General features: G+C 40.2%; 1 protein-coding gene across 1 annotated transcript; it reads right to left on the minus strand.

The window, feature by feature from the left end:
- Positions 1-16,506: 16,506 nt before the first annotated feature.
- On the minus strand, positions 16,507-17,979 carry LOC137721119 (U-box domain-containing protein 28-like). The gene has a single exon (XM_068460230.2). The coding sequence runs from the start codon at positions 17,851-17,853 to the stop codon at positions 16,579-16,581; it is 1,275 nt and encodes a 424-aa protein (XP_068316331.2). The 5' UTR covers positions 17,854-17,979; the 3' UTR covers positions 16,507-16,578.
- Between the last annotated feature and the right edge of the window lie 7,656 nt (positions 17,980-25,635).

A 25,635-nucleotide genomic window follows, 5' to 3' on the forward strand; every position in this document is an offset into this window, starting at 1 on the left:
GAGGTCTATCATCCCCATTTCGTTGCCCACCAGCTCGGCTACCTCCAAGGTTGCCCAGTACCCCTGCTCGCTTCTCGCTCCCTCTTAAGTCGAGGGCGTCTTTCTGGTTCCTCCGAGAATGAGTGTAAAACGACGGAACAAGAGTTTCAGGATAAGTGCAAAAAATTTCGACTCCGACCGACCGTTCCTAAATCTCTGGGTACTGACACCTTTGGGGATTGGTGGGAAGAGTACACCCGTGACTTCTTTGGCGTCTCGGTCGAAGACGTGGTCACTAAAATCTTCGACGACCGACCCAAACAAGCTCCTCCAGCCCAATCAAAAGAAACGACCTAAGGTACATTATCGTTTCTCCCTTTGTACTTCAACTACTTGCTCCATGTTACTGACTCGACTTCGCTCTCTCAGGTGGTTGTGTGTTGAAACGATCGGACGTGGTCGCCATGGTGGTGGCCAAGAAAAAGTTGGTCCTCTCCTCAAAGAGACTACAACTACCGGGCGAACCCCGCCGACCAAGCAGCCTTATCAGAACGTCGAGACGGGAGATGACACTCCTCGACCTTCGAAATACGTCAAGAAAGTGACGAAAAAGGGGGAACGAAAGATTCACGTCATCTCCAGCCAAACCACTAGATCGACCGTTCCTATCGTCTCTCCTCCCGTCTCGGTTGTCCACGCTTTGGCGGACCAACTGTCATTGCCATCTCATAACCCGGCCGTACCGATAATGGTTCGGTCGAACCGGCTGCTACTCCAGCTGTGGCTTCAGAGCCTGTCGTTGCGATTGCTTTGAATGAGACGGCCGCACCCGTTGAGGCATTCCCTATCCAACGACCGACGATCATTCTGGAAGAGGTATGATTCCATTTCTAATAACCTTCGTTTATCCGATTTTCAAGTCGTAACAGCTTTTCATTTCAGGATGATGAGAGTGACGAGGGTGACGAAATTCCGCTGGAGCATCGCCCTCGACCAGCCAACCTTTCTCCCATCAATCCTCCCCCTGCGGACGAGGCGGCCGTCCAACCGGATCCTCTTACTACCGATCGTGGGAAGAGACCCCTGGTTGAGCTTGAGGCAACGGCCGAAACGCCGCTCCATCCATAAGATGAAGACCTCAACATTCCTTCACAAGAAGTTACCTCGACTTTTGTAAGGCTCCCTCTCCTTTCTTTATTAATTTTATTATGATCCGTCTAAACTCAGGAAAATATCAAATGTCAGGTGCCTGAACGTTCATTTCACCGACGATTTTATGCGCCGAAGAGTGTTGTCTATATTTCCTGGCCACCTCAGTGGCCATCAAATGTAGATAACCTCCATCGACCGCGTGAATTGAGAAGTGGTCTTAGGTACTGGGCTCAGCCATTAAGTTCTCTCAGTTCGAGCAATGAATTGGAGGACATAGATGAAGTCTCCTCCTGGCAGGTTTAGAGACACATCCCCTCTGTTATGCATTCTATATAACTTTCCTTCTACTGACATTTTTCCTTCCTGTGCAGCCTTCATGGGAGATCAATCTTGACGCCTTGATTGCGACTACTTCGAGGGTGGCCGGCTTTTCAGCTACCGCAACAAAAACTTCCGCGTCAACGGCCGAACCAAATGCCCTCATCAAGCTGCAGGAATTGTTATCTCTTTCAACGTCACAAATCCTTGCGTGCCAGGGCCTCAACTCCGTAGGGACATATTTGAACGATCTTGCGGTCGATGGTTAGTTAAGTAACGAAGCCATTACTCGAACTTCTTCTGCTCTGGAATGAACTCGAGAGTATTTCGGTATTTTCGAGATAGCTCTCCGGGTAGAAGATGACTTGAAAGCTGTGATGGTCGTTCAAGAAGCTTTGCGTCCGCGGGTCGATATGCTGAAGATGAAAAAAACAGCGCTGGCCAACCTTGACCGTCAAATTGCGGAACTTCAAAACCGGAGGTCTGTAGTTGCTTCCGAGCTAGCAAGAGATTTCGAGTCAGGTGGCAAATCCTGCCTGACCGAATATGCAGCTAATGTGCGGCATGTCGAGCAGCTAAAGATGGATAAGAGGAATCGGCAGGGCGAGGTCACGATGGGTAAAGTGAGGTGGTTAGAATTGAAGGATGTTCTTGAAACTCTCCTTCCCTCCTCACCTTAAGGGTATCTAGCTATAAATAGGTCGACCATATGCACTTGTATACTCGTTTTTACGAGCTTATTAATGAAATAGGTTACTCTTGCATTTCCCATGTGACCGGATAATACTTCTTTAAGAACTTCCCATTGATTGGTAATTTATGAATTAACCCGGTCCGGTCTCTAAGATGATATGCCCCCTTGCCAAGAACCTTGTGGATGATGAATGGTCCTTCCCAATTCGACGATCATTTGCTGAACCTGGGGTCTGTAATTCCTACGGGCAACACCGTTTGCCAAACCAACTCTCATTCGCCAAACGTTTTTTGTCTAACGCGTTGATTATAAGCTCGCTCGGCAATTTTCTTCTATGCTTTTAACAAATTACACGCGTCGATCCAAATTTCTTCTAAGTCCTCTAACTCTTTTCGCATAGCTTGACTATATTCGGCACTAAACAAACTACTCTGCTCGATCACTCGTAATGAGTTTATACTTAGCTCGACTGGTAACATAGCGTCGTGTCCGTAAGTTAACATGCAGGGAGTTGTTCCCGTGGCAGACCGAGGTGAAGTTCGGTAGGCCCATAATGCTTCATGTAACTTTAGATGCCATATCCCAGGCTTCTTTCTTACCGTTTTTTCAAGAATGCTGATTAATATCTTATTGCTTGCTTCGGCCTGTCCGTTCGCTTGTGGGTAATATAGCGTAGACTGCTCAAGTTGGATATTCAGACTCGCTGTGTATTCCCTAAACCTATCGGCTGTGAAGATTGTGCCATTGTCGGTTATGATTGTTTTTGGCACGCTGAATCTGGTCACAATATTTTCCTCTACAAAACTGCAAAGTTCTTTAGCTGTTAATTCGGCATATGATTTTGCCTCGACCCATTTAGTGAAGTAATCAGTTGCTACTATTATCCATGCATGTTTTACCGCTCCAGAAGATGGTGTGATTTTGCCGATTACGTCCATTGCCCATCCCCTGAACGGCCATGGTTTAGTAACTGAGTGGAGTAATTCGGCCAGGGCTCTCTGCACTGGTCCATGAATCTAGCACGGTATGCATCCCCGTGTGATAGGAGCTTATTTAGGCGACTTACTTTGCTTATTCTCGTGCATTTACGTTGTGTTTCTTTAGTTATTTTAGTCCTTTATGCTTCTTTTGTGTGTTTTCAGGATAATAAGACGTGTTTGACGAAAGGATGCATTGTGGAGTGTTTTGGAGCACTATTGGGCTAAGGATGGATAGCTTATACTTGGAGCCCAAGTGTTGGATGAAATTGAAGGCCTTGTATGCACTTGAAGACACAAAACAATGGCCCTAACCCAATCACATAATACCTTGCCATGGGCTTAACACAAACACCATTCCTTGCCATGCAAGGAGGAGCAATTTGGGTCCATTTCATGTACTTAAACTCTAGCCCAATCCACAATCACTTCAAAGCCATGCAAAACCTTTCAACACCCTTTAATCATCCCCCTTTAAGTTATGATTTTATTTCCTAACCCTACATGCATTATTTATTGCATCTTCACATGCATTCACACACACTTTACACATTCAAACACTAGCCAAACCGTGAGCTCCCATTCCTTTATGCCATTTTCAGATTTCCACCCACTAACCTAGTCATCAACACATGCACTTCCACCTTTCATCCACAATGATTCATGATTCATTCACTTTGCATCCTTTAATTCAATCACATACTTTCCCATTGTATAATACATCCACATGCATCTTTAACCAACAAACATTACAACCACATGCACTCCCATTCACTCAATGCCGTGGCTTCCCTTTGCACCCACATGCACCCTTTTCTCCACATTCCAAACCTTGTGCCGTGTATCCCCTTCATCATTCCAACATTCCACCTAATTCACATGCCTTCATTCATTCTTTATTCCACTTACACTCATCATCACACACCTTAGCAATCAACACATGCAATCACATGCATCACAACCACAAAGAACCATCCTGAAAACACATTGCCGTGTATCCCCTTCATCAATTCCAGCATCTTCACATGTCTTCTAGCTTTCCCTTTCATTTCCACCACTCATTCTTCATCATTTCAGCCACCTACATGCATTAATTATTAAACTCTTCATCATTGCATTCAGAAAATGAGCAAGAAAGCTTCTCAATGCCGTGTATCCCCTTCACCATTTCAGCACATTCCAACACCTTCACATGCAATTCCAGTTTTCACATGTTTTCCTAACTGATTTTCCATCATTAATTAGCCACTTGCATCTTAAACAAACAGCCATATGTTCCCTCCACTACTCCTATAAATACCCTTGCATTCATTCATTCAAGATCATCTCATTTTTCATACACAACACACCACAAACACTTCCATCTTCTCCCTAGCCGTGAGTCTCTCCATTTTCTGCACCATTCCCTTCCCTTTCTCCTCCATTTCTTCCATTTCCATAATCCCCCAATCCATTCAACACACCAACAACATCCCTTAGTCCTTGTGCTACAACGAAGACGAAGAGAAGAAGGCCTAAACGTTCATACAATTCACGTTTGAGTTGTTGGAATGTTTACGCGTTTCTTTGATTTCAATGTTTAAATTCAATTCTCTTTGTTTTGTAATATGAGGAATGGAAGAGAAGAGTGCCTAAACGTTCATACAATTCAAGTTTGAGTTGTTGGAATGTTTAGGTGTTTCTTTGATTTCAAAGTTATGAGGAACTAAACCCTTTTTGGCTAGGGGTGATTTCAATACCATGATTATTTATGTGATATGAATTGATGAATTCCGGTTATGAACTCTTGATTCGTGAATGCAATTGGCTTAACTATTTGATGATTAACTTATTTGTGTTTGTTGATTGAGGGTCGACACTTAATTAGCATGCATGAATATGTGGCTAAAGTTTAAGAAGGTTTCACATAATCGTTACTAACTTATACTTGAAAGTAGTGAAGGTCGCTTGTCACGATCGCGTTAAGTTTAATTCTTAGCATGAGTAACATGATGTCATAGTTGCAAATGCTTTGTCAATGCTTATGGTTTTCATTATTCTTAATGATCTTCGATTGTATCTCTATTATGATAACATGTAGGGAACTTTTGAGAATGTTTTGGGTTGTCGAATGATGCCATCCAATCCCATAATATAAGGAAAATCTGAGGGTTAACTAGTGATGTCACGGTTAATTTGGGGCATTGTCGTTCATAATTCAATGAAGGAATAACTGGAAATTGATTCATATGCATAAATATCATGTGTAGAGAAAGAACCCTTAGCTAGCTTCCCATCCATTCATTTCCGTCAAATCCATATTTACAATTTGTTTTGTTTCCAAGTATTCATTTTAGTTTAAATTCGTCCAAATCCAATTCCCCCCTATTTCGTTGAAATCTTAGTCTTAATCTTTCTTATTTTTAGTTTTGCTTTCTTCGAGCATTAAATAGTGTTTTATATTGTGTTTTTATGTTTTTAAGTCAATTTAGAAGGTTTTAGCAAGCCCTCCTAATCCCCGGTCTAGAACGATCCCTCACTTATCCATTCTACTACAATTGTCAAACGAGGGTTTAATTTGAGTGTCAAGTAATTTTCACATCACCGTGCGTATTCGATGCAATCTTTTAATATAGTTAGCCAGAAGTAGCCTTGTCATCGGAGCAACCAGCGCATTTTACGTCCTGATTGGTGAGCTCCACAAATTTCTTCATGTACTTCGGCCATTGCTTGGACAACCTCTTGTGGGCCGAGGCATAGTAATAGTAACCCATCCTCACCCTTTTGGTATAATTCATTTTGATATGACACGTAATTCGTGGCGTGGACCCTCGTTCTCCAGTCGTGTTTCCCATTGAGGTTATCGAGATATCGTAGAATCGTCATTCTCCAATCGTCTGGTAGTGTCTCAACAACACATACTTCTACGAGGTCTCCTCGCTCAAGTAATGATGGTAACGACATCACCCTCGTGCGTATCACGTGATTGCACTGGAGAATTTGCTGATTGACCAAGGCTAGGTGCGATCATAGGACTGTGGGTGTTACTCGGCCTAGCTTGCCCCCCGTGAGTTATGCTCTGGAGGCGATTTGGGCGAGTTCGTCGGCGTCAGTGTTCTGAATACGCGAAATGTGCTCAAATGTAATTCGTTCAAACGACTCGGCCAAATAGGTGGCGACCATGTGATAGGGCGCCAAAGTACAACTCATGCAACGGAAAACGTTGTTGAGTTGGTTAATCACCAGTTCAGAATCACCAAGGATGAGGACACGGGTTGCGCTTAAATCGTGTAGGACGTGAAGGCCGATGATAAGAGCTTCATAATCGGCTTGATTATTCGTACAGCCGAAATCTAACTTGAGAGAAAAATACTAGTGGTAGTGGTCGGGCGATTGAATGGCAATACCAACACCAGGTCGAGGTGATGGAATGATAGGAGCATATTTATGCGACTTAGTTAGCTTGTTCTTGTGCATTTGTGTTGTTATTTCTTAGTTAGTGTAGTATTTCAAGTCATTTTCGTGTGTTTGTAGGTCCAAAGGGTTAAAGTACCAAGAAAGTGCATTTTGGTGCATTTTGGAGCAGTTTTTGGCCACTAAATGGATAGCTTGTATATGGAGCAAGGTGGGTGGACGAATTTGGAGTTAAAAGAGGCTAGGAACATGCTACAAATCAGAAAAGGAAAGTTCAAGACAAAGAAGATAAGGAAAGACCAAGAAATATGGAAACTTATCCTAACAACCTTATCTTATCCAAACCTTATCCTATCTTATCCTAACCTAATCTTGTTCCACCTTAATCCTAGCTGCAAGTGGACCTAAAAATATGATTTCTAGAAACCTTATCTGACCCTAAAAGGGTGCCGCACCCTTCCCCCTTTTATCTCTTCTAGAAAACCCAAAATCAGCCACAAAACACCTAGTTTCTAGAAGGCCCAATTTTGGACGAATATTCTATCCCTTTTCCTTTGTGGATTTTGATTTGTTAGGCCTTATTCCCTGTGGATTTGGGTTATACAAATCCTTTTTTGAAATTAATTGGGCCAAACCCCCTCCTAAGTGGATTTAATGACTTGTGCCGAACCCTAGGGTTGGCCGAACTATATATTCATATTTTCAACACAATTTCGGGAGAACCCCTTATGCAATTCAGAAAATCCTTCCCACAAGCCCTAGACCCCATTCTCCATCATTCATACACTCCATTCACATCCATCTACAACATGCCGCAACCCTTCACCCTAATCAGCCATCATTCATCATCCTAAGCAAGAATACATCATTCAAAACCCCCAAAACCACCACCCATATCTTGTGCCGCAACAAGGAAGAAGGAAGAGAGCCCTAAATGTGCATGCCATTCGACTTGGAGTTGCTGGAACGTTTTAGGTGTAATCTTTCTTGTGTTTTTCAATGTTTAAATTTAAGAATCTTTGTTTTGTGAGTATAAGGAACTAATCCCCTTGTAGCTAGGGGAAATTCAAAACCATGGCTATATTTGCATTATGATTTGATTATTTCCAGTTGTGATTTCTTGAATTATGAATTCAATTTACTTATCTATTTGAATTAAAACTTGTTTGTGTATGTGGGTTGAGAGTGCACACTTAATTTGCATGCATAAATCTGATGCTAGGACATAAGGGAGCTTCACCTAATCATTGTGAACTTATATTTATAAGTAGTAAAGGTTGTTAGTCACAATCATGTTAAATAAATTCCTGGCATAAGTATCATGCACTTTCATAGTTACGAATGCCTCGTCAACACTTATGATTTTAGATTACGATTGAGATAAAAGATAGCTTGTTCACGCCTAGCATCGTTATCTTGTGCGAGGAAACAACCGATGGATTCAGCGGCTGCCAAAATGTACAGTTTGAGAGGTTTACCGCGACAAGGTGGAACTAGTACTGGTGGCGTGGAAAATGACACCTTGATTTGCGTAAAAGTCGTTTGGTGTTCTTCGCGCCACTCAAACTTGTCAGAATCCTTAAGTTTGAGAAGCGTAGAGAATGCTTTCATTTTGCCTGCCGAATTAGCGATGAAACGGCGGAGAAAATTTATCTTCCCGAGCAATGGCTGGAGTTGCTTCTTGGTTGTCGGGGGTGGAGCGCTAATTATTGCGCGAGCTTTATTTTCGTCGACTTCAATGCGGCGATGGTGCACCAAAAAACCTAATAAATTACCAGCCGATACATCAAAGGAGCATGCGGAGGAATGCTTTTCGAAGATCATCCAGGTGTGTTCGGCAGTTTTTCGATTTCACCACCACATCATCGATATAAACTTCTACGACGGTACCGATCAAGTCGTGGAATATCGTATTTATGGCTCGCTGGTATATGGCACCAGCGTTCTTGAGGCCGAATGGCATGACAACCTATTTGTAGGTACCGAGTGCCCTCGGGCAATGGAAGGCGGTCTTGTGGACGTCAGCCTTAGCGATAAAGATCTGGTTGTAACCGGCATGGCCATCCATGAAGGACAGCATTTCATGATTGGATGCGGCATCAATTAGTAAATCCGAGATTGGCATTGTGTATTCATCCTTGGGAGTGGCCAGATTTAAGTTACGGAAATCGATGCAAATGCGGAGGGCTCCACTTTTCTTTAACACTGGGACGATATTGGCTAACCATTCGACGTACCGAGTGGTCCGAATAAACCCTGCTTTCAGAAGCCAAACTAATTTGTCCTTTATGCCGAGTTCTACTTCTGTCGAGATCAGGCGTGGGGGTTGTCGGAAAGGCTTACACCCTTCTTTGATGCGTAACTCATGTTCGACGAGATCTCAGTCAAGGCCTGGCGTCTTATGATAATTCCACGTGAAACAATCTTTAAATTCATGAAGCAATTTACAAAACTTAACCTTCATAGAAGGTGGTAATAACGCACTGATAAACAATGGTTGAGGCTCATCGGCTGTGCCAACATTGATTTCTTCCAATGGGTCCTTAACCTGGGGCCGATTGTCTTTGAGTTCAGCCGGTGCAGCCTGAACTTTGTTGAACGATAAAACAGGGCCATTATCCGCTTCGGCCAAAAATTCTATTAAGTTTATACCTGAATGTGGTTGCTTGGCAATGGCGTACCAATGGACCAGCAGACATTCCATGGTCGACAAAACCGCGGCCGGACACCTTTCTTATGTGGCGGCGTCAGTCATCAGCATTGGTAATGAGATTTGCCAAGCCGAGTCTTGCCGAATCCTGTTGTACAGTCTCGACACCTACCTCGATAGCTTTCTGAACCAAAATTTTGGTCGGCCGTTCATCCTCGTTAAAACCCTAGAAAGTGATGTAACCGACGTGATCGTCATAATAGCGAGCTTGGATCATGTTGGTCTCAAATGGCTGATTATCGGCTGGGTGCACTATGACCGATTTGCCGTCCCAAAAGATTAGAACTTGGTATAGTGATGAAGGAATGCAACTTGTTTGATGGATCCAATCGCGGCTGAGTAATGCATTATAGTCAGTCTTTGAATCAATTATAAAGAATGATGTCATGTGGTTACGACCGGCAACGCTAACTACTAACGGGAGCACTCATTTGATTTGAGACTTGTCGCTAATGAAGCTGCTCATTGTTATCCCAAATGGGATAAACTCGTCATTGGAACGGCGTAATGCCTTCATGACGGAAATCAGCATGATGTTGACTGTGGCTCCACAGTCGATAAACATCTTAGAAATGGGATATCCTTCAATATGAGTCATGACGTATAATGGCTTTAGATGTTGGAGATTAACAGAGGGGGAACGGGGAAATAATTCTGCCAGAGCTGCCTAGCCTTTACTGACTTCCCCATCGTCGTCAGTAGCGACGAAATCCACTTGTGTTGAAAGTCGTCATCTTCCAGAGTAATATACGCAGTATTAGTCGTTGGAACGTCTTCAATAGGACTTTTGATAGGAGCATATTTATGCGACTTAATTGGCTTGTTCTCATGCATTTACGTTGTGTTTCTTTAGTTATTTTAGTCCTTTATGCCATTTTCGTGTGTTTCTAGGTTCATATGGCTAAGGAAGCAAAAAGGTGCATTTTGGAGCATTTTGGAGCAAAATTGGGCTTGGAATGGATAGCATATGCTTGGAGCAAAAGGAATGACGAAATTGAAGACTTAAAGACTCCAAGTTTCAGCAATATCAAGGGCTCCTACCTATTCTAGGTCACAAAACTTGCAACCTTAAGCAATGCCGTGTGTTTCCTTGTGTCTCCCTTCCTTGCCGTGCAAGGAAGGGCTTTGTTCCCTATTTTAAAACACTTAAACACCTTCCTTTCTCATACCTATTTCATCCATAACTCACATACACTTTTATATTCCTAAATCCTTGCCTAAATTCAGAAATAAAAGACATTCCCTTTCTTTCCAACCTAGCCACATGCACATTCACCCCTTTTCTCCACACCTTGCCGTGCACATGCATTCCCCTTTGCAATTCCAGCTTTCCACCAACCAACCTAGCTGTTTTTCCACTCTCTCCCATTCTTTAAATCAGCCACATGCACATTCACCCCTTTCTCCATTCTATGCCGTGCACTCCCATTGCATTTCCAGCATTCCTCTTTGCATTTCCAGCTTTCCACCAACCAACCTAGTTGTCATTCCACATGCATTCCCTCTTTAATCATTCCCTCCTAGCTGCCATTCACATGCTCTTCCATCCATTCTCTCCCTATAAAACCATGCAATGCATTCATACACATAACTCCCATTCACCACAGAAATTCATACACACTTCACACCACCACAAAATCCCCTTTGTGCCGTGCCTTCCTCCACCATTCCAGAAATTCATACACACTTCACACCATCACACAACCATTCCTCCATACAAATACCACCCCAAAACCTATCCTTAGACCTTGTGCCGCAACAAAGAGGAAGAGAAGAGGGCCTAAACGTTCATACAATTCAAGTTTGAGTTGTTGGAATGTTTAGGTGTTTCTTTTCCTTTGATTTCAATGTTAAATTTACTTATCTTTGTCTTGTACCTATGAGGAACTAAACCCCCCATTAGCTAGGGGGTGATTCGAAACCATGTTTATGCTTGCAATATGAATTGATTACCTTTGGTTGGAATTTCATGAGTTGTGGATTCAATTTGTTTAACTGTTTGATTGATAACTTATTTATGTATGTTTATTGAGAGTGCACGCTTAATTTTCATGCATGAATATGACGCTAGAATATAAGTGAGTTTCACCTAATAGTTATGAACTTATATTCATAAGTAGTGGAGGTTGCTTATAAACAATCGCGTTAAATGAATTCTTGGCACTAGTTTCATGCTCATCATAGTAACGAATGCCTCGTCAACACTTATAGTTTTCATGATGCTTAATGATCTTTGATTGTATCTTTATTGTGCTTTTCACGTAAAGGACTTTTGGAGAATGTTGTGAATTGCGTTGCGCTAACCCATCCAATTCATTAACTTAAGGAGAATTTGACAGTTAATTTAAGCGAACCTAATTAACCCGGGGTGATGAGTTTCATAATTCATCGAAAGACCAACCGAAAATCATCTTGTATGCAAGTGTAACATGTGTGGAGAAGAACCTTCTAGCTAGCATTCATCCATATTTTCATCACGTTCATATTTACATTATGCCCTTAATTGCAATCTGTGCATTTTAGTTTAATTTCGTCAAAACCTCAATCCCCCCCCCCCCCATATTTTGTTTAGTCTTAGTCATTACAATCTATCTTATTTTGTGTTTTTAAGTATTTGGAGTCTTGTGGACTTGTTTTGAGTTTTTGTTAAGTGAGTGAAGTGTTTTAAAAGTTAGTTTTATTTATTTGAGTCAAGTGTTTAGCACCCCTAGTTAATCCCCGGTTAGAACGATCCCTACTTACATCATTACTACAATTGTCACAAATAGGGTTTAATTTGTGTGTCACATTCGTTTCGCATCAAATATTTCTTATGAAAGTCCCGCATGTACTCCAAGGATTCACCGAGGAATGGAGGGTGCAGATTGCGCCGTATTTTGACTTACGGTTCTTGCGGTGGTAATGGGGAAAGTTTTCTTTTAGCTTCTTGTCTAAAATGCTCAAGACGAGCTCTCATCTCCCCAAGCCGAAGAAGGAGTTTGATGCGTTTCTCGGACTCTTCAATGGTGGTCTCAAAGTCACGAGCAACTGCCTTTTTCCCTTCGAGTAATTTGGTTATGATAGTCGGTGTAGGCCGATCGTCACCTCTTCCTACTGCCTCTTTTGGCTACCACCGGGCAGTCGAATTTACCTGCGCTTCTTGTCGTCGAGCCATGCAATCTATCCGCAACGACGTTTTTGAGACTTAGATAACGTCGTATACAGGCCAGTTGGGGAATTGTAACTGTACCAACGTTGGTCAGCCTAGGCAGTTTGAAGGTTTTGCGATCAACGGACCAACTCAAATTGCTTGAGTTGCGCGAGTATTAATCCTTATTATAGAATGGTGCGTCAAAGTCAAGACGTCGTCTGACTGGGGCTAGGTCTTTTGCTTGTACCTGTGGACCGAGTCTCTCAAACACTTGGCATCATGGGCCGGCACCGAGTTCTTTTGGCGGTCGCAGATGGTGGGCCTGAAGTTGGTGCCGAAGATGCCCTCTTTTTAGGTTCAACTCATGTTTTACAGTGGTCGCATAGAACCATTGATTCACGAGTTTCTTCGGAACTAGAACCTGACATGGGTTCATCGATGGTCGGCCCTGAAGGCTTCGTGGGTGGTGCATTTGAAAATAAATCAATCTTCAGTCTTGGTTGACCATTCTGCTTATAGACATGCTGCACCGGGACGAATTCAGCCTTTCCTTTTCCTTTGTTTTTAGGGAGGTGAGCATCCATCATACCAATTATTGTTGAGGGGAAGGGATTGATGTCGACCGCCATGTGTTTCTCCGGGAATTTTAGCTTACCCTTCTCGATCCAATTTTGAATCGCGTCACGGAAAACAACGCAATTATTGGTAGCATGCTTGTTTGAATTATGGTACTTGCGATATGTCTTGCCCTTCAATTCTTCGGCCTTAGGGATGTTATGTCCTGGCCGAAGTTTGATGATCTTTGCTACCAACAACTGGTCGAAAATAGCATCGGCTTTGGTGATATCAAAAGTGTAAACTTTCAATGTTTTACTCATCTCCTCGGTGGCCGAGCGGGTCTTGGCACCTTTGGGACTTACTTGAGATAATGCCTTGTAGACGTATGGTTTATCTATCACTATCTCAGTCACGTCGACACTGGCATACTTGGGGTCCTCACTTTCGGCCAATGTGTAGCTGACCATGGGATTCTTGTATAGTGTTCCGCGAGATGGGGATTTCGATATTTTTTCCTCTCGGAGTAAATAATCATACTGCTTAACATGTTGAGCAAGTTCGTACATATCTCGAATATTTGCCCCTAGGAATTTCTTTTTGTATTCCACGTCTAGGCCGTTTAGGGCAATTCTGACGAATTCAACTTCAGGAAGAGGTACTCGGCACCAATTCATGGCCGACTTGAACCTTGCTAAGTATTCCATCGGTGACTCGTCCAAAGCTTGAGCCATCCTGGCCAACGATGAGACGGACATTTCCATCCTTGGTCGATAGAATTGTTCATGGAATTTCTCGACCAATTCTTCCCAATTCTGGATGGAGTTTGGTGGAAGATTAATGTACCAAGCAAAAGCTAACCCTGTCAGTGAAAAGTTGAATAGCCATAGTTTATGGAAGTCACTACTGACGTCCCCACATTGCATCGTGAACCGAGCTACATGTTCTAACGAGGATAAAGACGACTCTCCAGCGAACAGACTGAAGTCGGGGATCTTGAAGCCTCTAGGGTATTCGAACCTTTCCACATAAGCCGGGTATGGATGGATGAATTTTGGGAACTTCGGCCCTTTTTTTAGGGCCGAGTCTATCATTCTTTGGACCTCAGTCATATTAATGGATGTTGCTTCCACTCCCTGGTCAGGTCCGTCGATCTATTGCTTGATCCGCCTCTTTTCTCTAAGTCGATTGGTTGTAGCCGAGCAGATCCTTTCTCGGCTTGTAATGGGACATTCGCAAAAGAAGGCTGTCAAGGTTGGCCGACGTGGCCATCTCCGAAGGCTTTACTGACTAACAGTTCAAGCATCCTGGTCTGTGTATCACTGTTGCTTCGTATTGCATCTAGTAAATCATTCATTTTCTGGCCAATCGATTTCTCGAACTGTCGATATTGTTCATCAAGTTATCTCCGAAGAAATGACCTAGTTGGCGGATCAGAACCCTCTCTACCATCTTCGTCGCAATCTTCCACTAATCTTTCAACGAAAATGCTAGCCGTTTGGTTGGGAATATCTAGATTGCGAGGCTGTCCGCCGAGACAAATTTCCCTATCTCGGCGTGTCGTACTTGTATCCTCCGGGGGTGCAACAATGATCGGATTTTGCGCCTGAGGCAAATCTTGCCCAAGGCCTTGCACTCGTAAGTCAGTCGTTGACTTTCCCATGATTGTTTTCTTCTTTACGGACCGTGTCTCAATGGTCATGAATTCCGAAGGTCTAGCATAAGGTTCCACTGGGCGTGCCAAAATGTTGACCCTAAAAATTACAAAACCTACGTGGCGCGTAGGCCGAGTAACTAATAAGCTAACTACGTCATTCGGTTAAATGCGGGCGCGTGCCAACTTGTCGACCGAGCTCAGCCGAGGAGTAAAATTTGTTGATGTTACGTTGAGCGCGTTGCTGACTTCTGTATCTTGCGACTGTTGCCGAGGAAGGAACAGATCTCGATTTTTGGATTCTCGAGCCTGAAGACAATGCTAGTTCTGCGAAGTTCACAAATTGTCGGCACCCGATTCGGTCACAGTGATTATATTCATAAAAGTATAAGCATGTCGAATTGATACCAGACTATACGGACATAAGTACTCAAAGGTCATGTATGTCTTGATGGTGAATGTGGTTCGGCCGTCAGAATGCCGAACTCTGAACGTGAGTATCCAATCATAAAATCACTCAGCATCCAATACGCCGAATGTCGTAACTCGTAACACCTTACTTCGCCGAAAATGCTAATAAGATGACATCTACCAATAAGGATTCAAAAACCCTTCTCGACCGAGACTTGGATTGGTAACCAGTCGGCCTCGACGTAGTGCTGTTTATCCAAACTGAAGGTGCTCCTCGATCGGCTGATTCTACGGCAACAGTGTTGTTTATCCAAACTGAAGGTGTTCGCTTGTTGCCTTCACCGTGCTGTTTATCCAAACTGAAGATGTGTCGGCGGGAAAAAGAAAATAAAAAAATCTCAACATGTTTGAGAGGTTTTGCGCAGAGCAATTGTATGTTGAATTGAAGGTCCCGAATTGTTGCATGATGTCTTGTATTTATAGCACCAAGTTCTTCTTGAGATCGAATTAAACTCATATCTGGATTGGGAGTTCTTGTTTTGTTCCAACTTTGCTTTGAACAACCTTACAACTATTAGGATTTTGAACTCACCCCTTTTTGGGGCTTTATTCATTGTTGGTCGAGAATCCTAATTACACTAGGACTTCCTCGACCCCTTTGCTTATCTGAACTACTCCTTCTTGTAATAGGACTCGACCATCCCTGCTGAATGGCCCGGAATCACCAAACAGCCCATAGTATTTTTGACACGGCTTTGGGCCGAGCACAAACCTACACTCAGCCCAACAATATTATTTTGGGCCCAAACAACTATTTGTGTTTAATTTTAAATAAAAAAAGGTAAAATGATTTATGACCGCACGATACACGATAAAGAAATGGCTAAGATGTGAGGATCCCTAGAATCTCCGCAATTTGGATCCAAATGCATTTTTTAGCTCTAACCTGCTGTTTTTAGAGGACCCATTTTGGGCCACCAATCTCCCATTATGAACTATTGGGATTTTGTGAGGTAAAATATGTGCAACGTTGATGAAAGATTTTGTGGCGGTGGTTTGATGGGTCGGATAAGTATTTTCATTCAAGCCCTTATAGCACTGAGTGAGGAGTGCAGTGAGGGATTGTTCCGAGGTGAGAGACGGTGTCCTTTCGAACTCGCACTGATACAAACTTGAAACTGGTGTTTTGAGCAAGACACCGTTTCTTTTATTAAAAAAGGTTGGAGGTACATATACACTTTGCATCCATTGTAAACATCCTACAATCCATTAAATCTGTTTACACCTATTGTACATCTACATTGTATCTGGAATAGAAAAGATCACAAACATAATTACAGAGATGGTTGACTACGTACCCAATACCACAACATCATGTCTCTTCAATATCCTTACTGATGATGTCAATGTACTCGCGCTCGTATACTCAACCATCAATTGTACGAACCATTCATGATAATAAGCCCCCACTATATTTAGGTTCACAATGAAATAAAGTGTTGATAAAAAAATAAAATAAAATAAAAACTGAAATAAAACGAATTTCTCCTTTGTATTGGACTAACAAAATTTGTGTCATTTACAATATCGTTCGTCTCTCAAATCTCAGAAGGGCATGATATGAGTGGTCTTAGTATCATAACAAGAAATAACCGATTTCGAATTCACACGAAAAATCTTGAGCAAATCGGCACACATTTGCCGAACAGCCGGCGAGCAATTGCTTTGCATCAGCAGCAATATCTTGGTCAACCCATTCGCCCTCCCCACCGCCTCTTGCGCTGCCCTCTCCTTAAACAAATAGCACACGCTCCATAGTATCGTCACCGCGTGCTCCGTCGCCGCACTCGACACCTTCAGCAGCCTCTGCACGATCGCCGACACACACTTGCCGTCCTCGCATATCTTTCCCCGCCCCTCTTTCACCGACGACACCGTTTCCAGCAACTTCAACGCCTCCTCCACCGTCGCCGTAGTGGAATTCGGGTCCCACAGCAACTTGGACAGCAGCTTCACTGCTCCTAAATGGACCAATCTAACCTTCACTCGCTTCGGGGTCGACAGGGCGATCAAGCAAGAGAGACTCGCTTCAATGACCGTCGGATCCTTTTCCGGAGCCGTCGACTTCAGCAGCTGGGGTAAAAGCCCTTCTTTCTCGGCTATCAGGATTTTTGCTTCCGCGTTTACCGCGATTGATTCCAAAACCCCAGCCGATGCGATTCGAGAATCCACGCTTCCATGTTGTGCAATAAGAAGCAGAGAAGCCACGCAATCCTGACCGCTCTTTTTTAGCATCCATCTCGACAGCTCCTCCCGGTCTTGTATTTTGTCCTTCACCAGATCAAGGATTCTCACAACTTGTTCGAGGGCGCCGATGTTTTTGTCTTCGGCATTGCCGCTGCCACCAAGAAACTCGATGACGACTTGGATGAAACCATCGCTTTCGGCGAGGATTTTGCGGTTGTCGTCGGACTCACTTGCGAACTGGGCAATCTTGGAAAGGGAATCGAAGGAGGAAGATGGTTCGGTATAGGCGTCCAAGCGGTGGATTAGGTGGCGGATCTGGTCCTCGGGCAGTGGTGGTTGGAAGGGTGTAGAGGGTGGCGAGGAGGAGGTGGAGTTGCGTGGGGGGAGGCGGAGGGAGTCGGACCAGATCTGGATGAGGCGCTGCAAGTTGCGGTTGGGGAGCAAGTCTTTAGTGTGGAGGAGTTGCATGGTGGCGGGGCAGGTGTTGTTGCCGTCGTCGAGCCAGCGCTGGATGCTGGAGCGGTCGTAGGTGACGCCGGTGCAGAGGCTAACAGGGGATTTCATGATGTCGAGCGATATCGGACACCGGAAGAAGCTCGGCACCGCGACGTAGAGGTCGTCGTCCCTCACCATCTCCGTCGTCGGTCTCTCTATTCCCCTCTTTCGGAATTTTGGGTGGCGAGAGAATAAAAGGACACAGAGAAAGGAGGATGGACAAGACAAGAGAGGTGTGGGTTTAAACAAGACAAGAGAGAGAAAGGAAGAAAGAGAGTAGGGGAGTCAAAGGTACGCTGATGTCAGCCATTTTACTTTACTCCTGATTTTATGTTTTTATAATTAAAAAAATATTCTCTCATTTCTTGATCTCTGTACAAAACTTGGCGCTTCGATCTTCAATAGAACAAATAAAAATAATTCGAAAATTTTGAACTTTAATAATAAGAATAAAATATAAAATAAAATAAATAGTATTAAGATTAATTTTTTATTATAAAAATATAATTCTTTTGTTAAAATAAATAAGATCGAGAATTTTTTATTAAAATTCTCTTAATCTTATGGTCAAATGAGGGGGTTGTTTACTTTATTCAGAATTGCAATTTGCAGTCTGTGGGGCTCTTCCTGTTCATTGCAAGAAATATTAATTTGTACTCAAAGTTCACTGTTTCTAAGCATTTTGGTTTAATAAGGGCATTATGTGCAGGTTTTTTACTCAAGAAATTATGTTATTGAAGCATATGCTTAACATGCGGCGAATTTGAACAATTATCGCTAAAAATGAATTTGAATAATATTATAGTCATCAAAGGTAAATTTATATCGTATTATTGTTAGCTCATTATGAGATTAAGTTCAATTCATTCCTCTTAATATAGATAATACTGTTTAATAATAATAATAATAATACTATCATAAAAATAATAGTAGAAAGACTAAATTTTTTAATTCAAATGATGTGTCACTAATAAAAAATAAACACATTAATCAACATTTAAGTAATAATTCAATCATCAATCTCTACATTATTTAGTTTACAAAATTTGATTTACAAATTTAATCTCTCTGACATTAATATAAAGAATACACAACGATGACATATAAAAGTTAGGAAGATTATATTCACACATCCCAAATTACTTTTCTCACACTTTTTTAATTTTTTATTATTTTTCTATCAAGTGTTAATAATGTGTAAAAAAATATTAAAAAATTAAAAAATTGTGATAAAAATAATTTAAGGTGTGCAAACATAATCTCTCTATAATTATGCCCTTCTAATTGCCCTTTATCTTGCACAATCTGCCCATCTCAACCGTTGGGTGAATGAGAGTAAGGATGATTAGGATTGGAGGGTTAGGATGTGAGGAATGTAGGATAACAATGCCACTTACACGTGGGATGGAGTGCGTTTTAATTAACTTGCGTATAATGGGGAGGAGAACGTGGGGCGTGGAATGTGGGGACCACGGAGCAATAGCAACGAGGTGGTGCAGTAAAGGTCCACTGGGGGTTCGGTTGGTCGGTATTATTGGATATTACATCATCATCAACTTCTTGGACTCCTGCCCTTTCCATCTTTATTTTTTACTTCTATTTGAACGATTATGATTAAACCGTGTTAATATATTATAGTAATTTTTATATGAAAAAGATAAACATAAAAAAAAATTAAAAAAAATGTGAGAGAAGAGAAGAAAGACGAGAGAATTAAGATAGGAGAAAATCTTACTCAGTTGGGAGAGAATTGAGATTTGAGACTTCATAGGCCAGAGAGAAAGGATGAAAATGACATTTTGCTTTGAACTTGTGGCCTTCATTTCTTGAGTTTTACGGCATGGTAGTTTCGTGATCCAACCAATACCATTGAACAAAATATTCAGCAACTTGGCAAACCCCCCTTATTCCTTATTTCTTTTGCTTTTTGATCATTCCACTACGATATTCCTTTTTTTAAACACAAACAAAAATTACATGTTTTGGCTGAAATGATTTAATTTAGTGCTTTATTTTTAATTAATTAAAATTAAATGTTGATGACATGTTAATCATACGTCAACAATACAACGATGAGATATTAATGACATACTAAAATTCATCATTTTAGCAACTTTTGATTTTAGATCATTTCAGCCAAAGACTCAAAATTTTACAACGAAAATTCACGATTACAATTTACATCTAGTACTTGTATAAGTAAAGAGAAAAGTCGATCTCGCTTCAAAGAGCATAAACCGAATTCGAGTGTAATAGTTAGAGAGGTCAATACTAGTAGTTAGGTCCTCTAAAAAGTTTGCCTCAACAAGCCACTTGATGTATTCAATAATGGCATGAATGCTTCACGATGAAGAATTTTTATCAATAACTGAATTGATAAACTTAAAGTTCCCTTTCACATAAATATGACTAAAACTATTGTGTGGGACCATGATTTGTCAAGGCCGAAGTAAGACTGATTTGGGTACTGTCACTTTAGAAATTCAATCATGGACTCACTAGCTTCGGGCACAACTGTATCAGATGGAGTAGGGTGCCACCATCACTCTACTCGGGGGCACTAGGTGGAATCATAATAACTCCTCTGGATGACCATACTTGTTCTGCAAGAGAAGCGAATTGGTCCGAATATAGGCACAAGCAAGTCCTATAACTCCAAAAATGATACAACATTTAGATATTCTCTAGGATTCCCCGAGGCATTTCTACATCAAAATGTCACTAAAACAACTCAAATTTATCCTAATCGTACACCAAAACAAGATTTAAGAAGTTCTTAGGCGTTTTCAAAGCTTACATTCGCCTATACCAGCCAGAAACTCGCCGAAGTAAAAGTTGAACAGTGGCGGCGCCACTGTACAGAGAGAGGGAGAAGGGAGAGAGGATAAACAGTCCAGGGCTCGGGTTTGTGACGTGGGTAGTTAGGTGGTGTTGCGGTGGTGGTGAGGTTCGCTGGGGTGAGCCGCGAGTGATGATGGACGGCGCTGGTCTCTGCACTTGCAGAGAGAGAAACGAGATGAAACTGAGAGGGATGAGAGAGAGAGAGTGAAATGAGGGGAACGAGGGGTGAGGTGGCAGCATGGGAGAGAAGGTCCAGATGGGTTGGAAGACTCGTGATAGGTGGAGTAGGGAGTCCCCCATGTGGCTGTGTTCCCACCAGACAGAAAAGAAGAGAAAAATCTCTTCTGAAAATATTAAAATAACCAAACAGAAAATATTAAATAATAGTACAATAATATAATAATTTCGAAAAATATATAAAATATAAAAATAGTAGCCCCAACTTAATTCTGCATGCGCCTACGCATTCTTACCGTTAAGTACTTCATTAATACGCTAAGGTAAAATAGTAATTTGCATGCTAAATGACAATCAACTAAAGTCAACGATCTTGCCTCTAGGGCATTTTCGTTAATTCATATTAAAATTAATAAAATTGTAAAATTAGAAACGGGTTGTCACATTTAATCCATAACATTTCTAAAATATAAAAAAATTAAGATTAGGATAAATTTGTACCCATTAGTTTTTTTTATAAAAATATTTTCAATTTTTTAATCTTATATGTACCCATTCATATATATATATATATATATATATATATTTTAATTTTAAATATAACCATTTTTAAATATACCAATTTGTTATATGTAAAATGTACCCATGTTTTGTATATATAATCAATTCATTTTTTTTCTAATTCATTTTTTAAATTATAAGGGTACATTCTATTTCGTTGATTCGAGAATGTATCCATATCAAGTTTAATCGAAGAAATTTAATAATATTATTAAGCATAATATATATATATATATATATATATATATATTTGTGCCTTTGAAAAATGCATCCGTGTTTTGGTACATAATATTTTGGTTAATTTTCATGAATGTACCTATGCTTATATATAATATATTGGAGAGTATAATTTATCTTTTAATATTTTTATTTTCATATGTTATGAGTTTTTATTTAGAATCTCATTACTATAAAGAACTATAAATCTGAATTTTTAATTAATAATTATAATAATCCTTATTACATTACAGTCTAGGACTTCAATAAAAAAAATCAAAAAATTACAAAATTTCAGTCAAAAACATTAATAACTAGAGACCGCATCCAAAGTTTTCTAATTGTAAATCTAACCAAATAATACAAGGAAATCTTTGCAGCTAAATTGACTCGGCACACAAGTTATGTAATTCTTTCAATCCACGAATCATTATATGTTGAAGAAAGCAACAACCATATATTATGGCACCGAAAGCACTAGTTGGTAGTTACTCAGCAACACAACTTTCGAAATCCACTTTTACTCAGCATTTGATTACACAATGGCCAAACTTTCATCATATACAACCATCATTTCCACTAATTACTGATCAACAATCAAAGGTAAACTACGTTACCTTTCCCATTTCATTTTCTTCTATCATTAGAGGGAAAGAGTAAGATTCTCTCCTCTTCAAATCTCTCTTTCATTCAGTCATCTTCTATTTAGAGAGAATAGATTTGAAGAGGAGAGATTCTTAAGCTGCTAATTCCCTCCTAATTCTTCACTCTTCTTATTACGTAGATTTGACATGCAGTAGTCAAAGTACGTAGATTTGAATGACATAGACGCGAGTAGTTGAGGCGTGCGTGTGATCCCAGTAAATGTGTTCAATGACTTCCCCGAAAACAAATAGATAATGACGACGATGCCAAAGGGCGCAAGCAATTGACCATATATACCTAACTCTTCGTTTGTGGGAAATGATTGGCTGATATAATGCTATTGCTGCTAATACATGCCAAAGTTGGAAATCAAATTTGGTGTACCTCCACCATACAGCATTAATTCCAAGTCAAATTTAGGAAACACTCAACATCTCAACTCCTATTCGAAGACTTTAAGTACAACAAATCCATATATTTCATATATATGAAGGCCTTTGAGGGAAAGGATTTTTTTTATTTTTTGTTTCTTTTTTAAATGGAGATTTATTGTGAAACCCACACCATATCGAACTTCAACGATTCAAACCGTTTATTTTTCAAGTTACACCTCATAGATCACTCTTGCAAAATATTAGCCAAATTGGAAATATTTGAGACATCTAATTGAGTTCAAAAAAATTGACAAACACTTTGTTCTATAAGAAACACTGAAATTTTTTTGTGATAGTTATATAAGCAAATGGTTTTGGATTCAATTGACAGTTATATAAGCAAATGGTTTTGGATTCAATTGACTTTTTGTAAAGATGATCTATGAATCGAGATTTACAAAATAGACGGTTCGGATCTTTAAAGTTCGATGTGAGGTGGGCTCCACAACTAATCCCCATTTTTTTTCAAAAAATGGGAATCCTTTCCCTTAAAGGGTATGCCACCAAATATGGCCTAGAGATGTCAGAGTAGTTAAAACGTTTAATCTTGCTTTAATTTATAATTGAATTTATAAACAAGCAAATAATATATGTATAAAAGATAATAATACTATGATTAAAATTTGAGTGCCAAAATAACCATGAGCGGCTACGATATTGTAGGTTCTTAAGCACTCAAAAGAGTATTTTACAAAGTGGAATTTCTAAGCGTACAAACAATTGAGCCAAGAGGCTCTTTAAATAGGAAACTAAAAGCAAACTAAAAGACCAAGTTTAGCAAAAGCAGAAGGGCACCATAAAGCAGCCTTGCACATTGGACGGCATCTTTACTTTATGAAGTGGTTATGACTCAGCTTCACGTCGTTGCACATAAAGATTCCAAAAAACGAACACATCGACAAAAATGTATAAGAACCAAAGACAATTATTCAAGGAAAGAATAATTGTTGCCGTCTAGATATTAGATAGCATCTTTTCTTTTCTTTAACATTTTCTCTTTTTTTCAAATAAAAACATTTCATGCTTCACTTCTTTGGACAGATAGGAGGGCAGATTTCATAACAGTTGTCTTCGTTATCATTTCCAAAGTTTTCATCCATATGATGCTGAGATGATGCGGCTTCTGCTATTTCCTCATCATCTAAACCATTGAGTTCAAGAATTTTTAGAACCTTTTCTAGAGGATCTTCTAGCCTATTGATCAAGTCTAAAATCAGACTTTCTTTTTTGGTGATAACACATAGGTTTAGTTTACAAGTGCATTCTTCATTTGAGTTAAAATTATTTAAAATTGCTGGCTTCGGTCGTTGATGTAAATAGTTCTTCATCTTCAAGGACTGCAACTTCATTTTGGCTTTCTTTCAGAATCAGAGAAGTTTAGCATTAGTTGGCATAATTGTTTCTTTAGACCTTCATTGAGATTTAGGTTACTAATCTTTTCTTTCATCTGACAATGAGATCTCATATGTCCAACTTTCCCACACTTGTAGCAAACAAGGGACTTTAGTTCTGATCCTTTCCTCTTTCCTTGTTGTGTGTGAGGTTGGAATTTTCGTTTGTGAAATGTCCTATAAGGTTTTGAGGATCTATGTGGAACATTTTCCGTATAATTTTTTTCGAGGATGTTTGCCCTTTAGGTTCAAACCCAAATTGTTCACAAAAGTCTTCCATCTCTTTTGATCGCTGTTTATCAAGTTGTCTTTTCAACTTCATGTTGTTACAAAGTTTTAAACCTTCAACACATATTTTAGAGGTAAGCTCTCCATAAGTATATACAGCCCATAAGGTATAACTCCTTCGAATTTTGTCTCTATATGATTTTGTACATTTTCGACAAATAAGGAAGGTAATCCAGGTATAAACTTTTCTAACCAAAAATCAGCATTATAATAAAATCTAGTGAAAACCTTGGCATAATAACATCTTTATACCACTTAAAATGAGACAGAGTTGAACGTTTTAGGTTCATAAGAAGTCCTCTAGAACGATCATGTTAGACCTCAGTATATCCAACAAAATGGAGGGTAATGGTATAAATCAAGGTATTCACCGTATCTTCACATATTGTTGTCCATTCGCGTTTTCAATCGCAATTGTGGCAGTAAGAATTTGTTCTTTTGCTTGTTCGCTTAGGTGAAAGTCTCACCATCCACGAAGCTGTCCAATAAATCCTACTACAATTGCGTAAGCAATAGCTTTATCAGATTTTCCATGTAATTTTCTGGTTGAACATCATCATGTGTCTTTTAGTATTGATGATTTTGATATTATGTTTGTCCATCAATGTTTCGCTTAACAATTGATTGTCCATCATATTGCACTTTTTCACCCATATCATTGTCTTCAAACTGAAAATCTACTGGGGTTGGCCTAGGATAATAATTTTTTAAGATAGATGTTCTTGTGACCCTGTGTCCCTGTTTTATCCTATTCATTTGTGGGTCTAGTGTTGACCATGTAAATTGATCTTCCAAATCAGCAATTTGTGTTTCAGTAATAAATGAAACATTTGGCTTAGTTATCTTTGTTGAGCTTAATCATTTTGCCAAAGCACTAACAAAATTGTCATTTGTTAGGGGTTTTCCTAACTTATAGTTCTTAAGATTAAGAGTTGGTTTGAATATGGGTTGGCTGATCTTATCCTTTTCCTTTTCATTCTTCTTTTCTTCAGAAGAACTAGAAAATGTTCTTGGTTCTCTAGGGTTCCAAATTCTAGTTTTGAGAGAATTATTTTCCTTTAATGAGTTCTCTATCCTAGAAGCTTGTTTTCCTAAGGACTAGAGAAACATATTTCTATAATTATTTTGTTATATCAAAGTGGTAACTTCAGGTTGTAAAGAAGCACGTTGTCCTATTTCTGAGACTTCCTTGTAAAAAAAAAAGTAGTTGATCCTTGTGGATTTATCTTAATAGTCTTTTCAGGTGGATGGATTGTCTTTTCTGCTGTTCCTTCTTTCATTATATAAGTTCTAAATGGATTATCTAGAGTACTTATACATTGGGTATATTCAAGAAATTTGTACTTTTTAGCACACCACTCGTACCA

Source organism: Pyrus communis, chromosome 1 (genome assembly GCF_041283825.1).
Source record: "Pyrus communis isolate YQ-2024b chromosome 1, ASM4128382v1, whole genome shotgun sequence".
In the NCBI taxonomy this organism is placed as follows: Eukaryota; Viridiplantae; Streptophyta; class Magnoliopsida; order Rosales; family Rosaceae; genus Pyrus; species Pyrus communis.

Excerpts from the sequence above, each read along its gene's own strand:
- LOC137721119 (XM_068460230.2), bottom strand. The coding sequence starts at position 17,853 with ATGGTGAGGGACGACGACCTCTACGTCGCGGTGCCGAGCTTCTTCCGG.